Raw genomic sequence first — 13,399 nt, 5'->3', positions numbered from 1 at the left:
GTAACATCCCTAGTGCGCAAACAGTTCAAGTTGATAATCAAAACCAAGTGCGGGTAGTTCGAAAAACTCGCGCGGCTGTCAGAAGGTGTTGATGTCATTTCAAGCCAGTCTTCTCCGAGACCACGGGGACAACGCCGTCCTTGAAACGTTGGAGGTCAGTTTAATATGTAGTTATACGCGATTAAGTCCCGATTTTAAAAATAATGATGTGTAAGTGGGTAATACTGAAGGTTACGTGATCCACCTAAAAGTTGTAATTTGATAGTTGTAGACTCTAAAATGATAATGCACATATTGTTTCAGACCAAGTCGTTGCGCAACGGTGAATGAGTGGTCGAAGTACCTACCTCTTTAGGTACCAGAAAAGATCGACAATTGGAGAACATACCTCCTTCAGAGGCTGCCTTGCATCAGCATATACTGCGCACAGTGTACCAGGGGCCCATTTCTCGAAGCTACAAGTTACAATTTTCAACTGGTTGTCAATGTCTAATATGACAAGTTGGAAAGAGACTTCCGCTTGTAACTTGTAACTTTCAGTTTTGAAAAATGGGACTCAAGGCGTTCTTGTTTGGAGTCAGGCGTTGGTGCCACACCAAAATTTACCAAGTCCGTCTTCTTGGAGATGGAAGGAAGAAGGAGACGAATGGGTACCACGTACCACACTGGTCAGACAACACTGAAGTGGCCAGTATATGCTTAGAAGTTACAAGATGTAAATGTAAATCAGGTTGCAAAAACCGATGCAACTGCATAAAGAGGGTAGAGCCTTCTTTATGCAGTTCCATATGTACCCAGCTATGTTTCTGTGAAGGGAATGTATAGTATGAGTATGAGTAATCTGTCAATTAGGACACCACAGACTAAACTATAAGTGCTAACTTTTCAGTGTTGGATACTCTATGGCAGTTCCGGCTCAATTATAATAAGCTCATTATAATTGACTTTAGTTAACTATAATAATTTCAAAAATAGAACTTCATACAATTTCTATACTAATTTGCGATACCTGGCAAATTTTCCTGCATCTGAAACACATTTTTTTTATCTGTCGCGTTATCGGCCAATCAGAGACGGTTATTACAAACAATTGGTTGCTAGGTAATTCGATGTTGATACAATGGTGAACGACTCTATTGACATTAATTTTAACTTGCATGTATGGTGATATTTCCGTCCATTGATGATGAAGATGATGACTCGTAGAAAAAGTATTGTATACAATAGTGATATAATTAAGCTTTTCACTCTCGTACCGTACTACACATGGTACTCGACTGAAAAGTTTTGTATTATATCACGATTGTATAAAATACTATTATATAAATTTCTTTCAGGATTCACTACAATGAATAAATAACAGGTACAGTCGGTCTTTAGATCGTGTGGTCCGACCCGAGTGTTGCCGTTGTCGACACCGGAGTCAATAATTATGAATCTTTTTCTATTTATGCATTAACACACCTCTGACACTGGCGATCAAATATATGAAAGAGGCGCGTTCCCCGCACACAGTCTAAGCTCGCGTAGGTGAACGCGTACTATCCTTTGTGAATAGGCTTTATTATCATATTTTTATATTTATAGAAAAAGCAAACCGTTATGGTGACTTGAATTTGCAACTCACAGATTTTTTTTTTTTTTTAATTTCATTTAACATTAAATGGTCATTTTAGTACCAAAACTAAATTCTACGTTATTAATTTACTCGAAAACTATACTAAACATGACCTAATAGCTAAACGGGTTCTAATAGAGTTTTTAAAATAAAGGCATTTTAAAATTACGCTTGCGGCGTCCCGACGCCGCGCGGCTTAAAGTTTTTTTTATGAAACTTAACGTTAGTAAAGGTGGGTAAAAGTTATATTATTCATAATCTATATTAAATAGGCTTTAATATCATATTTTTTATTTGTAGAAAAAGCAAACAGTTTGACATTTATGATGACTTGAATTTGTAAATCATAGATGAAAATTTCAAACTTTTAATTTTTTTTATTTTATTTACCATTAAATTATAATTTTAGTATCAAAAATGAATTCTACGTTATTGATTTACTCGAAAACGATACCAAACATGACCTATGAACTAAACGGGCTATGTTAGAATTTTTCAAAGCAAGCCGGGTGAAGCGGTACTTTGACCCCCCCTCCCGAGCCCCAGGGGGGAGGCTCCCGAAGGCTCCCGATCTTAATCGGCTTATTTAGATATAAGGAACAACTGTGCCAAGTGTCATGCTTTGGTCAAGAAAAAAAAGGTTTGGCCTCTTTTTGTCGATAAACGTCCCCACTAAAAATGTAGGTAGAAGTTACGAGGGTCGCCTTTTATAAAGGGACTTCATGTTCTATTTCCTGTGTGTTTTGTTTTTCCATAAAATTGTTAAAGCTATAAAATGCAACTGGAATCTAGTATCATTTAAAATGTAAGTGATTGAAACTTGAATGTAATGAATATAAATTGTTCTTTTCTGAAAAATGTGCGTGTTTTGTTCGATGTTAGCTCAGCTGGTTGGGCTTTATTATGAATGTGTTTTATATATTCCATTGTTTTATGGGTTTGTCTTGAAATTCTGACACAAACCGAGCAAGGCTGCCGCCGGCAAGGAATTCCACTCCTTGGCAGCGCGCATAAGAAAAGAAGAAGCTAAGAGCTTCGTGTGAATTCGCGGAAAGTAAGGCCGTTTAAATACAAAAATTTTACATCCTTCCTACGTCCGATATCGGATCGGATAATATGAAAACGGCCTAAGGATGGAAGCCGATAAAATGTATGTATTTCTACTCGGGGTCACTCGGGTGAATAAAGTATCCGGACGTTCTAATAAAATTTAATTGACAATATTTATTAGTCGTCGTCAATTTATAGGTATTATTTGTGTTATGTCTGTGTGTGGCCTTTTCTTAGGGTGCGACATCCACGTACGAGTACCAGTGGTTTATGAATTCTGTATAAGGTAATATAATTTCTAGTCCGACTCATTGTAGTACGGATTCAAATTATGTTCTCTGATTTTTGACTATTTAATTTTAAAACTTTGTAGGCACTAAATAGTTGACAATTGATCTAAGTTTTTTTATTCGTAATATTTTATTTGATTTAATTTAAATAACTAGACATGTTTTTAGAGTTAACTATTGTAATTAAGGGTTTTGGCAAGTATACGACTTTTTATAGTTGCATTGATTAGAATTTTTTCTTCGTTAAAAAGAATTCCGTAAACTTGTCAAAATGGTGGTAGCCTTGAAATAGAGGTATCTCGTGACATCGCAGACCCTCAGTGGTATTGAAATAAATATATTGTCGCCATTGTCGGCGTTAGAATAAATAAGTTAATAGTATAAATACATTTCTATTTTTAATAAATGCTTTTTATTTCTTTATTGCATTTCCCAAAATAGGTTGCTGGCTGTGTAGACAAGATGCCAATCGTTTATATTGCTCCTATACAGCCTGGAGAAACGAATGTTGTATGTTGTTATTCTGTACCTAGTTGTACGAAGGTTGATTTTGGGCTGCTGTAGCCAGAGGTTGAACAATGAACAGTCTTCCAATCGGGCGATTTCGGCAACGTTCGGCTCGAATTGCTACGTAGCAATTATAATTATATGTATATCTGGGTGGCTAGCCGAATGGCACAATCGCTCACGAAACGCTCACGAAACGAAGCGCTAGTAGATATCTATCTCTATCGCGCTTGCGTATTGGCGCGACAGAGCCAGCGGCGTATCGCTTTCGTTTGGCGTCGCAGAAATGCCATTCGGCTACGGGGCCTGGTGGACAATACGATTCGACTCTGAACTGCTGTCAAACTTCGCTTTTGTAGGAAGTGTCCTTTCTGCACAAGTACAGTGAACAACACAGCTGTGAATACAAAGGGCCAAATATGTTTACAGAACTATTATTATATGTACTACCTACAGCTAGAATTATTAACTAAAGAAAGCAATTGTGATGTACTCTGCCTTACTGAAACATGGGCCAATGATAGTCAGGTAGATAGCATGAAACTTGAAGACTATGTTTTAACATCGTACTACAACAGAAAACTATTTAAGCACGGGGGTGTGGCTATTTATGTAAAAGAACATATTAGAGTAAAAGAAAGAAAAGATATTGTAAAGCTTGCATTTGAAATGAGCTGTGAAATTGCAGCCGTAGAGTTGAAGTCGCCAAACATTGTCATAATCTGTGTGTACCGCCCTGAGCATGACTTTCCGACTTTTAAAGATACTATAAAAACGATATTCAATAAGATCACGCGCGAAGGAAAGAAGATGATCATGGCTGGCGATTTTAATCTCAATATTTTAAAGTCTGACAGTAGAATTAAACAATTTAAGAACATTTTAAATAATTATGGTTGTATATACCTTATTAAAGAACCAACTAGAATAAAAGGGCCAAGTGCTACTTGTATCGACAATTTTATAACTAATTTAGAGGACAACCTTTGCAAATCTCAAGTATTAGACACCAAACTATCAGACCATAATGTTATTACTGTCCAAATATCAGTGGAGTCAATAAATAATAATAGTAAATGTGAAAAATCTCCCATACTCGTCAGAAGCATGTCCAAATCTAACTATGAATATTTTCATTATCTAATTACTAGTGACTGTGATCTTTTACACCAAATTGTAACAAATTCTGACCCAAACTCTAAAATGAACTTACTAATGGAAGCGATAACTCACTACTTCAACATAGCTTTTCCAGAGCGTAAAGTATCAAAACCCACTTCTAATTATGTAAAATGGCAAACAAAGGGCATATCAATATCTAAACAAAATTTACAAAAATTAGAAATCTTACAAGAAGTTACACCTTGCGCTCAGAGAGAATATCATATAAAAACCTACAAAAAACTACTACGTAAAGTTTTGATCTCAGCAAAAAGAATAAGTTTGTCAGAAAGGTTAAATAAAGCTAAGAACACTGTTAAAGAATCATGGAAAATTATTAAAGAACAAACGAAACAAAACAAAAAAACACAAAATCATATTGAAGCGATAATTAATGATGATGGTAAATGCATTACTAATACAGAAGAAATCGCAAACTCCTTTAATAATTTCTTTTCTTCGGTTGCAGAAAAAACGGCTGGGCACCTAATTAATGACAAAAAAACATGCAAAGACTTCCTATGTAAAGTTGAACGTCCAAACACGCGTATCAAGTTTATTCCAATTGACAGAGTTGAATTATTTAAGACAATAAAGAAGTTGAAGGATAAATGTTCCAAAGACGTATATAATGTAGATTCTCGTTTTGTTAAAAAAATATTCTTAGGAAATAACTACTTACTAGAAATCTTACTAAATATTATTAACAGCTGCCTAACAGAGGGTATATTTCCACAATGTCTCAAAATAGGGAAAGTAATTCCACTTCATAAGAAAGGAGCAACAGAGGACCCTAACAATTATAGACCTGTTTGCATACTTCCAGCTGTGTCTAAAATATTAGAGTCTGTAATTAAAAATAAAATAACCGAGTATTTCGATAGTTACAGTTTGTTTAATTCGAACCAATATGGGTTCCAAAAGGAAAAATCAACAGGAATGGTGTTGCGTAAAGTTATAGATTTCGTGCTTTCAGCCTTGGACAGATCACAAAAATGCTGTAGTATTTTCTGTGATCTGTCTAAAGCGTTTGACTGTATCCGCCATGATGTTCTATTAATGAAATTGGATTACTATGGATTTAAACACCAAGAACTTAATTTGATAAAAAGCTACCTAAATAACAGAAGTCAAAAAGTTAATATCAATGGCACATCTTCAAAAGAAATAGTCGTAAATGTTGGTGTACCACAAGGATCTATCTTGGGCCCAATTTTATTTTTAATATATGTTAATGATTTACCGGAATGCATACCCAATTACGCTATGGTTACCCTATTTGCAGATGACACACATGTGGGCTTAAAAGAGACTAACCTAGACAAACTGGAACAGAATATCAAAAATATCATGAAAACGCTTGGAGAATGGTTCAATGCTAACGGAATCATTTTAAACTCTAACAAAACTACATTATTGACATACCATAATAAAAATATAATTGATAGTATAAATATTAGTGAGATAGGATTAGTAAACGTAACTAACACAATATTTTTAGGATATCATATTGACAATAAGTTAAGTCACTCATTTCACATTGACAAAATTTGTAACAAAATAGCTTCAGGAAATTATGCACTATTAAAACTAAGACCCTTAATCAATCGTAAAACACTTATATCGGCTTACTATGCTCTAGTTCACGCTCATCTGAATTATGCTGTAACTACTTGGGGCAACGCAGTTGGAATAAAAAGAATTCTTATATCTCAAAAACATTCAGTGAGAATTGTATACAATCTACGCAAAGGCACTTCCGTTAGAGAATTCTTTATAAAAAGTCGAATCATGACAGTAATTTCATTGTACATATTTAACTGCCTATTAGAAATCCACAAAAGTAAGAATGATTTTAAAACGCGAAAGGACATTCATACATATAACACACGAAATAAGTATAAGCTATGCGTTCCTGCAACAAAGTTAGTCAAAACATTTAAACAAGGTATCTCCTTAAAAGTTACTCTTTATAATTTACTGCCTGTAAACGTAATAAATTTAACATGTACGGAATTTAAAAATAAACTGAAACGTTTCTTTCAATGTAATCCGTTCTATTCAATCAATGAATTTACTGAGAAAATGAAAAATAATGTACATCTTATATGAATTATATCTTTGTTTTATATAAGCTATTTTAAGACATTGCATGATTAGTTTTAGCAATGACCTGTAATTGACTTGCTAGATGTAACGTGTTTTGTTACTTGGCCAAATAAAGAAACTTGAAACTTGAAACTTTATTGCCTGTACATTAAGGTGTGTATACATATTTTAGGCACTTTGTATTTGTTGACTGTACCCACTATAATTTATTTTGTGATGTAGCTGCGCGCCTCAGTTGACGCCAATAGCGGTCAAAGGGATAACGCAAATAAAAAATGAAACAACGTAATAAGTAGAAGAATGTATTTACAAAAACCGACAGGTACATATCGTCTACCTCGGCCTATTGCTTTTGGAGCCTTACGCTATAGAAAACATTCAAGAAACTATAAAGTCCATCGTATAATTCAAAATATTTATTATACCTTATATAATTTCCATTACAAGTTAACTATGATATGCATAATGCAAAGAATAGTTACTCTCATAGACAGCAAATTTTTGATTACCTAGACAGATTGTAGTAACAGACTTAAATTGTTGAGACATTTAAACCTATCTCAACTTAAACTCATACTTCAACAGTAATTTTACAGCTTGGCAAATATAGTAGAAATTAAAAAGGGGCACCATCGTAGTGTCGTCCCGTTTTCTGACACATTGATTAGAAAGGCCTGCGTGGTGACGGGTTAAGAATTTCACCACCCCCTTTCTTCCCATGGGTGTCGTAGAAGGCGACTGTGGGATATGGGTTAAATTGTGGCGTAGGCGAGAGGCTGGCAACCTGTCACTGCAATGTCACAGTTTCGTTTTCTTTCAACCCCTTATTTGCCAAGAGTGGCACTGAAGCTTTAGTAGTTTCATGTGTTCTGCCTACCCCTTTATGGGATACAGGCGTGATTGTATGTATGATTAGAAAGGGACAACACTACAATGTTGCTACTTTTTATACTTTTTTTTGCCAAGCTGTAAACGACTCAACAATTAAAGTCGATGACATAGTAGGTAAAACTGTAGACTACAGTTGGTTTGATAAGCTAAGAAAACTAACCGTGTCTCATTACAAGTAGCCAGTATACAAAGAAAGGTACCTTTTATTTATGTTTTTAGTAAAAACTATGTTTTGAAAAAAATCTTACAGGTCTTATGTAAAATGTACAAGAAACAAATTCAAAGTTTGCCAGTAGACTCTCGAACATATACATTATAGCAAATAAGTTGATTTTGATTTATGTGAAAATTTAACGAAACAAACAAAATGCAACTCTTTTCCGATTTAAATTATATCGAACTCAAAGTACCAGCTTAAGCCTTACAAAGTTAACTGTGAAGTTCCGTTCAAATTACTTTGGACATTTCGCCTGCTTAGCTACTTCTGCTACGGAGACTACGTATTAAATACTTTATTGGTACATAGTTTAAATATCTTTGAATAGATACATATTTAAAATCTTATATTCATCACTACAAGGATATAAAAATCTAGGTTAACACTCACACAGCTCCAGAATCATTCGAAGGCACAATCGTACAACTTGGAAAATGTCTAACTATAAAACGCAACACACAAATATAGTCAAGGATAGAAAAGTTTAATTCAAAATTTTAAGAATTACCCTACCTAAGGTTATGCTATAATACTATAAGTTTAAAAAAAAAATCAAGTCACAACCAAACCGTATACAAAAAGGGTATTTTTCCAGGAATTACCTTAAATACAATCGGATACATTTATTTCTTTCTTCTACAGCGACTACATATTACAAGCATTTTATGGAACCGCACTCTGGGGCTCGTTTCTCAAGAGCTTGTAGGCCACTGCAGAACTATGTCATAGTGACGTTATAAATTAGATTGTAAGAAATCTCTTACTGCTTGTCATTTTGACATGGTTGTAGGTACAGTGGCCTAGGGTTCCAATTGATTGAGTGTATCTTGTTATATGTTGCGCTAAAATCATTGTCGTCCTGTAATAGTTTTGTTTAAAGTCGGTCATTAAATAATACCTTAAATAGAAAAACCGAAACACGAAAACACAATGTGCTCTAGAACGAGCACAGATATCCCTTTCAAAGGGAATAAATCAATGTATTAACTGAACCAAGTAAGATTCATCTGAAAATGAATAACTCTCCTTGCAGTTTCAAATTGGCATATTGTTACCAAATATTTTGAAGTATATTTTTCCGTCTATTTCAACACCACAAAGGTCTAAGAATCACTGGTATCCTGTCCTGCCGGCTAAGCCGAGATCGCAATCGCTTTGATATCGAAACGCTTTTTCAATCAGTTCGGATTGTCCTTTTGTCTCCGAGCCCTGGCCGGATTCGGCCACAGGATTTGTACTAGCTTCTATACTTCACGCCTACTCCGACGAAATTGCATTTCGTAACCGCAGATGTTCCTTCACACATCTAGTTCCACATGCCTCAATTCTTCAAAATTCGTCATTGTCTCCGATTTGGTCGATCTCGTATTTCCCGGGTGATGGTTTGACACCACACTGCCACAATCGTCGGTATACGTGTGATTCACGACGTCTGGATCATAATCATACTATTGGTGGTTAGATTAGACGAATTTGCGTGTCATCTGACCCGATCGTTATAGTGAGTCTCTCTACTATAACCGTGGTCGGAGCGGTACCAAGGGACTTAGCGGCAGTGGTACGGCGTAGGGAGAGTTCCAATCTCTTTCGAAGAGGTCTTCTAACTGCGCGCGTATGTCTTGAGTCATGTTAGAGGCGCGCGGTTCCTGCAAAGATCAATGATTTATATGTTAAAGACCTCCTCTAAGATGGTGGAATGATATACTATTTGACAGCGGTTCAGTGAGGGCATCTACGTGCTGCTTCGAGAATACGGTCTTAGAAATCCTTCCCTCAGTTGCAAGTGCTGATGTAGGCGCAGCGGTCTGTGACCATGTACTTCGCCTACACGAGTTTAAGGACCAGTTGCATCAACCACATTTGACAGACATCATCGTCACGCAGCAGAGGTCTATGGAACTTCCCATACAATAAAATCTTACGAATGCTTTAACGGTGACAGACGGTTTGGTGCAACCGACCCTTAGAATGTGCTAGAACGCGCTTCTTTCATATATTTGATTGCCATTTTCCGAGGTGTGACTATACATAATAAACTTTCCATTATGATATTTGTTAAATGTTGTATGGATGTTATGCAATATTTAACAGTACCTGTAGAACGAAGGCGACCCCAGCAGTGTCCACGAAGTAGTCTCCCGACCAGTTGGAAGTCCCGATGTAAGCGGAGCGGTCTGTCACCATGTACTTGTTGTGGTTGACTCGCGCGTGAGGAATCTTAGCCTGATCGGGCGTTGACGGGACGATGTAGCGTTTCTGTAATGAAATAGGCCGTGTGAAAAAAAAAATAATATTTCGGATTATATGTTTTAACGCTGAATTATTTCGAAAACGGAATGATAACTATTTAGGTGGTTTTCAGCCTTTTTTTTAGCTTTTTTTAAAGATTGTGCAGCCCGCATGGGGTAATTAGTAGAAAATGAAGAAGTTACGGAGACTGAGGGGCACACTTTACGTAAAAAAAATTGGCGTTTGATATGACTTATCGCGTGGCTGCATCCTTTTCGCACTTTCTGTAAGAAAAGATCAGATTCAGCTCCATACTGTAACACTTACAACTTGCAAGTCGACGCGAGGGTAATCGGCCGCTAACGCGACGAGCGATCGCAGAAGTTTTCTTCCGAAGGCGTGGAGTGTTGCCTCCAGCTGATTAGCAACTTCACTTTGATACAATGCTTGACCATTGTGCAAGCACGCGAGTTTTCCTACGAAGGCGCGGAGTGTTGCCACCAGCTTTGATACATTGTCAGCACACTATATGTCTAACTACAAAGTGGAATTTAGAACAAATTCATCCCCATACACTTACAACTTGCAAGTCGACGCGAGGGTAAGCGGCCGCGAACGCGACGAGAGATCGTAAGAAGTTTTCCTCTGAAGGCGCGGAGTGTTGCCACCAGCTGATTAGCATCTTCACTTTGATACAATGCTTGATCATTGTGAGTCTAACCACATACATTAAAGACCAGATTTAGCTCCATATAACACAGGATACAACACTTACAACTTGCAAGTCGACGCGAGGGTAAGCGGCCGCTAACGCGACGAGCGAACGCAAGAAGTTTTCCTCCGAAGGCGCGGAGTGTTGCCACCAGCTGATTAGCATCTTCACTTTGATACAATGCTTGATCATTGTGAGTCTAACCACATACATTAAAGACCAGATTTAGCTGCATATAACACAGGATACAACACTTACAACTTGCAAGTCGACGCGAGGGTAAGCGGCCGCTAACGCGACGAGCGAACGCAAGAAGTTTTCCTCCGAAGGCGCGGAGTGTTGCCACCAGCTGATTAGCATCTTTACTTTGATACAATGCTTGATCATTGTGAGTCTAACCACATACATTAAAGACCAGATTTAGCTCCATATAACACAGGATACAACACTTACAACTTGCAAGTCGACGCGAGGGTAAGCGGCCGCTAACGCGACGAGCGAACGCAAGAAGTTTTCCTCCGAAGGCGCGGAGTGTTGCCACCAGCTGATTAGCATCTTCACTTTGATGCGGTGCTCGAGCGCTGCGCGACGGATCGCGTCGTCGATTTTAGGCCAGAACCTGCAAGAAACGTACGTGTACTAATAAAGAAACAAGTGCCGCTTTGTTCCGTTCTACTACATTGAAGTCATGAAATAAATAAAACTACGGAAACGGATTATATCGCGTATACTTACATTTATTATTATTATAATTTACAATTCATCCCGACGTTTCGAACACTTTACAGCATTGGTGGTCAACGGGTGACTGAGGAAAAATTACAATGTACAAATTACAATGTACCCACACATAAGAAATATTAATGAACCATGACCATAAATAATATAAATTATTAATAATATAGGTTTCTGATTCATTATAATACGCGATATAATCCGTTTCCATAGTTTTATTTCATGAGTAACTATCGCGGTAACCGAAGACAATATTAGATTGAAGTCATTAAAATTGATACTTCAATGACTTCAATGCCATTTGCAGGAAATGTTTAGAATATATGCCCATAGCAAATTGTGCAGAGTGGGGGTCCTAATATTTTAGCGTCTAATGGTTTTTGTTTGCATGTCTTGTGTTTTATTTGTACTTTGTTGCGGCGTCAAATAAATGTTTCTTTGAATGGAGAAATATGCGCATAAGGATAAGCTTTAAGACTTTGACTATCTACTTAATATCTGAGTTACTTTTGAAAAGTTCAGTATCGTAATGCCAGGTGTGATATTACGGTGCTATAAAGGCCACTTTAGATTTGACACGTAATACAGACTTAATGCGAAAAGATTTGCCTTCGTATTGTTACGGAAACGTACGAACGTGTCGTGCTATTTCAGTCAGTCCCAGTACAAGATGTACATTGACATTGACGGATTGGCATGATTTTTTAAGTAGAGATAGTTTAAGGGACGGAAATATTAAGTACTTTTTACCCCCACTTCTCTAAAAAAAAGGGAGGGGGGGGGCATTTGTATGGAGCATTCCGCGGTTTTACGAACTTTTCCAGAAAATTCGAAGGAAACCTTTTTACTACATCTGCACAGTCAGCCGAAGAAATGGTTTACCACTTTTCGACCTTGTGTTTAACATAGAGTCGAAAAGTGGTAAACCACTTTATTGGCACACCGTACCTGCCGGAACCCAAGATCTCGGGTTTAATTTCTTCCCTTCTTACTTAATTGCCCGCTATGTAGTTTTCTTAAGACTAAGCGCGTATTATGTACACTTACTTAAGTTTAGGCGTGTACTCGAGCACGGGCGCGTAATCCATGACAGAGATGTGGACGAACTCTTCTGCAGACTCGATGATGGAGACTATCGCGTCATCGTCGTTGGTGCGGCCGTGCGGGCTGAAAGGCGGCGGTGAGCTCTGGAACAAAAATACGATTTAAGAGCATTTCTTTTTTTTGCCATTTCTTTAATTTTGATTTTTTTAGGGAATTTTAGGTCAATTGTACTCAGAGACAAAAAGTGTCCCAGAATTTCCATACATTTTTGTTACTTTCCTCTTTTGTTACCCCACATAACATGTAAGGAAATGGTAACAAAATAAGAAAAAATGGTATTGGACATTTTTTTTAACTACTAGGATTGAAAAAGCTAGTAATTCTGAGTAGAAATATATTTTTTTTAATATCACATTTCATAAAAGTGGCGAAAAAAAAAGAGATGCTCTTAAAATAGAATAGATCATAAATTTAAAATAAAAACCATATTAATCACATTGTTTTAATGTATAATTAAATAAAGACAAAGGTGTCTGATATTCGAGGCTAGATTTAAATCAGTGACTTCAGCTTACACTTTACTATTTAGCTCAACGTCACAGATCATTTACAGAGTGCTTGTAATGTGCTTCATGGATTTTTTTATTAGAATAATCTTGTTTTCTGTTACTTATTCCTTAAATTAAAAGTAACAGACAGGAGGGTTCAATAACTATTATTAAATTTTCAGTTCGACGGAAGTAACCTCCACGGCTCCACGCTTTTCGTCCTCTTCAATTCACGATCATTCACACCAAACCTCCGATCATTGCAGTACATTAATCATTATGTTTACA

General features: G+C 36.7%; 1 protein-coding gene across 1 annotated transcript in view; it reads right to left on the bottom strand.

Moving 5' to 3' along the window:
- Positions 1–7,638: 7,638 nt before the first annotated feature.
- LOC125229757 (5'-3' exonuclease PLD3-like) overlaps positions 7,639–13,399 on the bottom strand; it is a 127,403-nt gene continuing 121,642 nt past the window's right edge. Inside the window, exons 9-12 of the mRNA XM_048134692.1 lie at positions 12,567–12,706; positions 11,238–11,403; positions 9,938–10,099; positions 7,639–9,489 (exon numbers count right to left, since the gene is read on the bottom strand). Of these exons, the coding sequence (XP_047990649.1) occupies positions 9,358–9,489; positions 9,938–10,099; positions 11,238–11,403; positions 12,567–12,706 (600 nt within the window). The 3' untranslated portion in view covers positions 7,639–9,357. The remainder of the gene's footprint in view (positions 9,490–9,937; positions 10,100–11,237; positions 11,404–12,566; positions 12,707–13,399) is intronic.

Source organism: Leguminivora glycinivorella, chromosome 9 (assembly GCF_023078275.1).
Source record: "Leguminivora glycinivorella isolate SPB_JAAS2020 chromosome 9, LegGlyc_1.1, whole genome shotgun sequence".
Lineage (NCBI taxonomy): Eukaryota > Metazoa > Arthropoda > Insecta > Lepidoptera > Tortricidae > Leguminivora > Leguminivora glycinivorella.
Note: the sequence above shows the minus strand (reverse complement) of the source record. Positions and strands in the feature narration are given on the sequence as shown.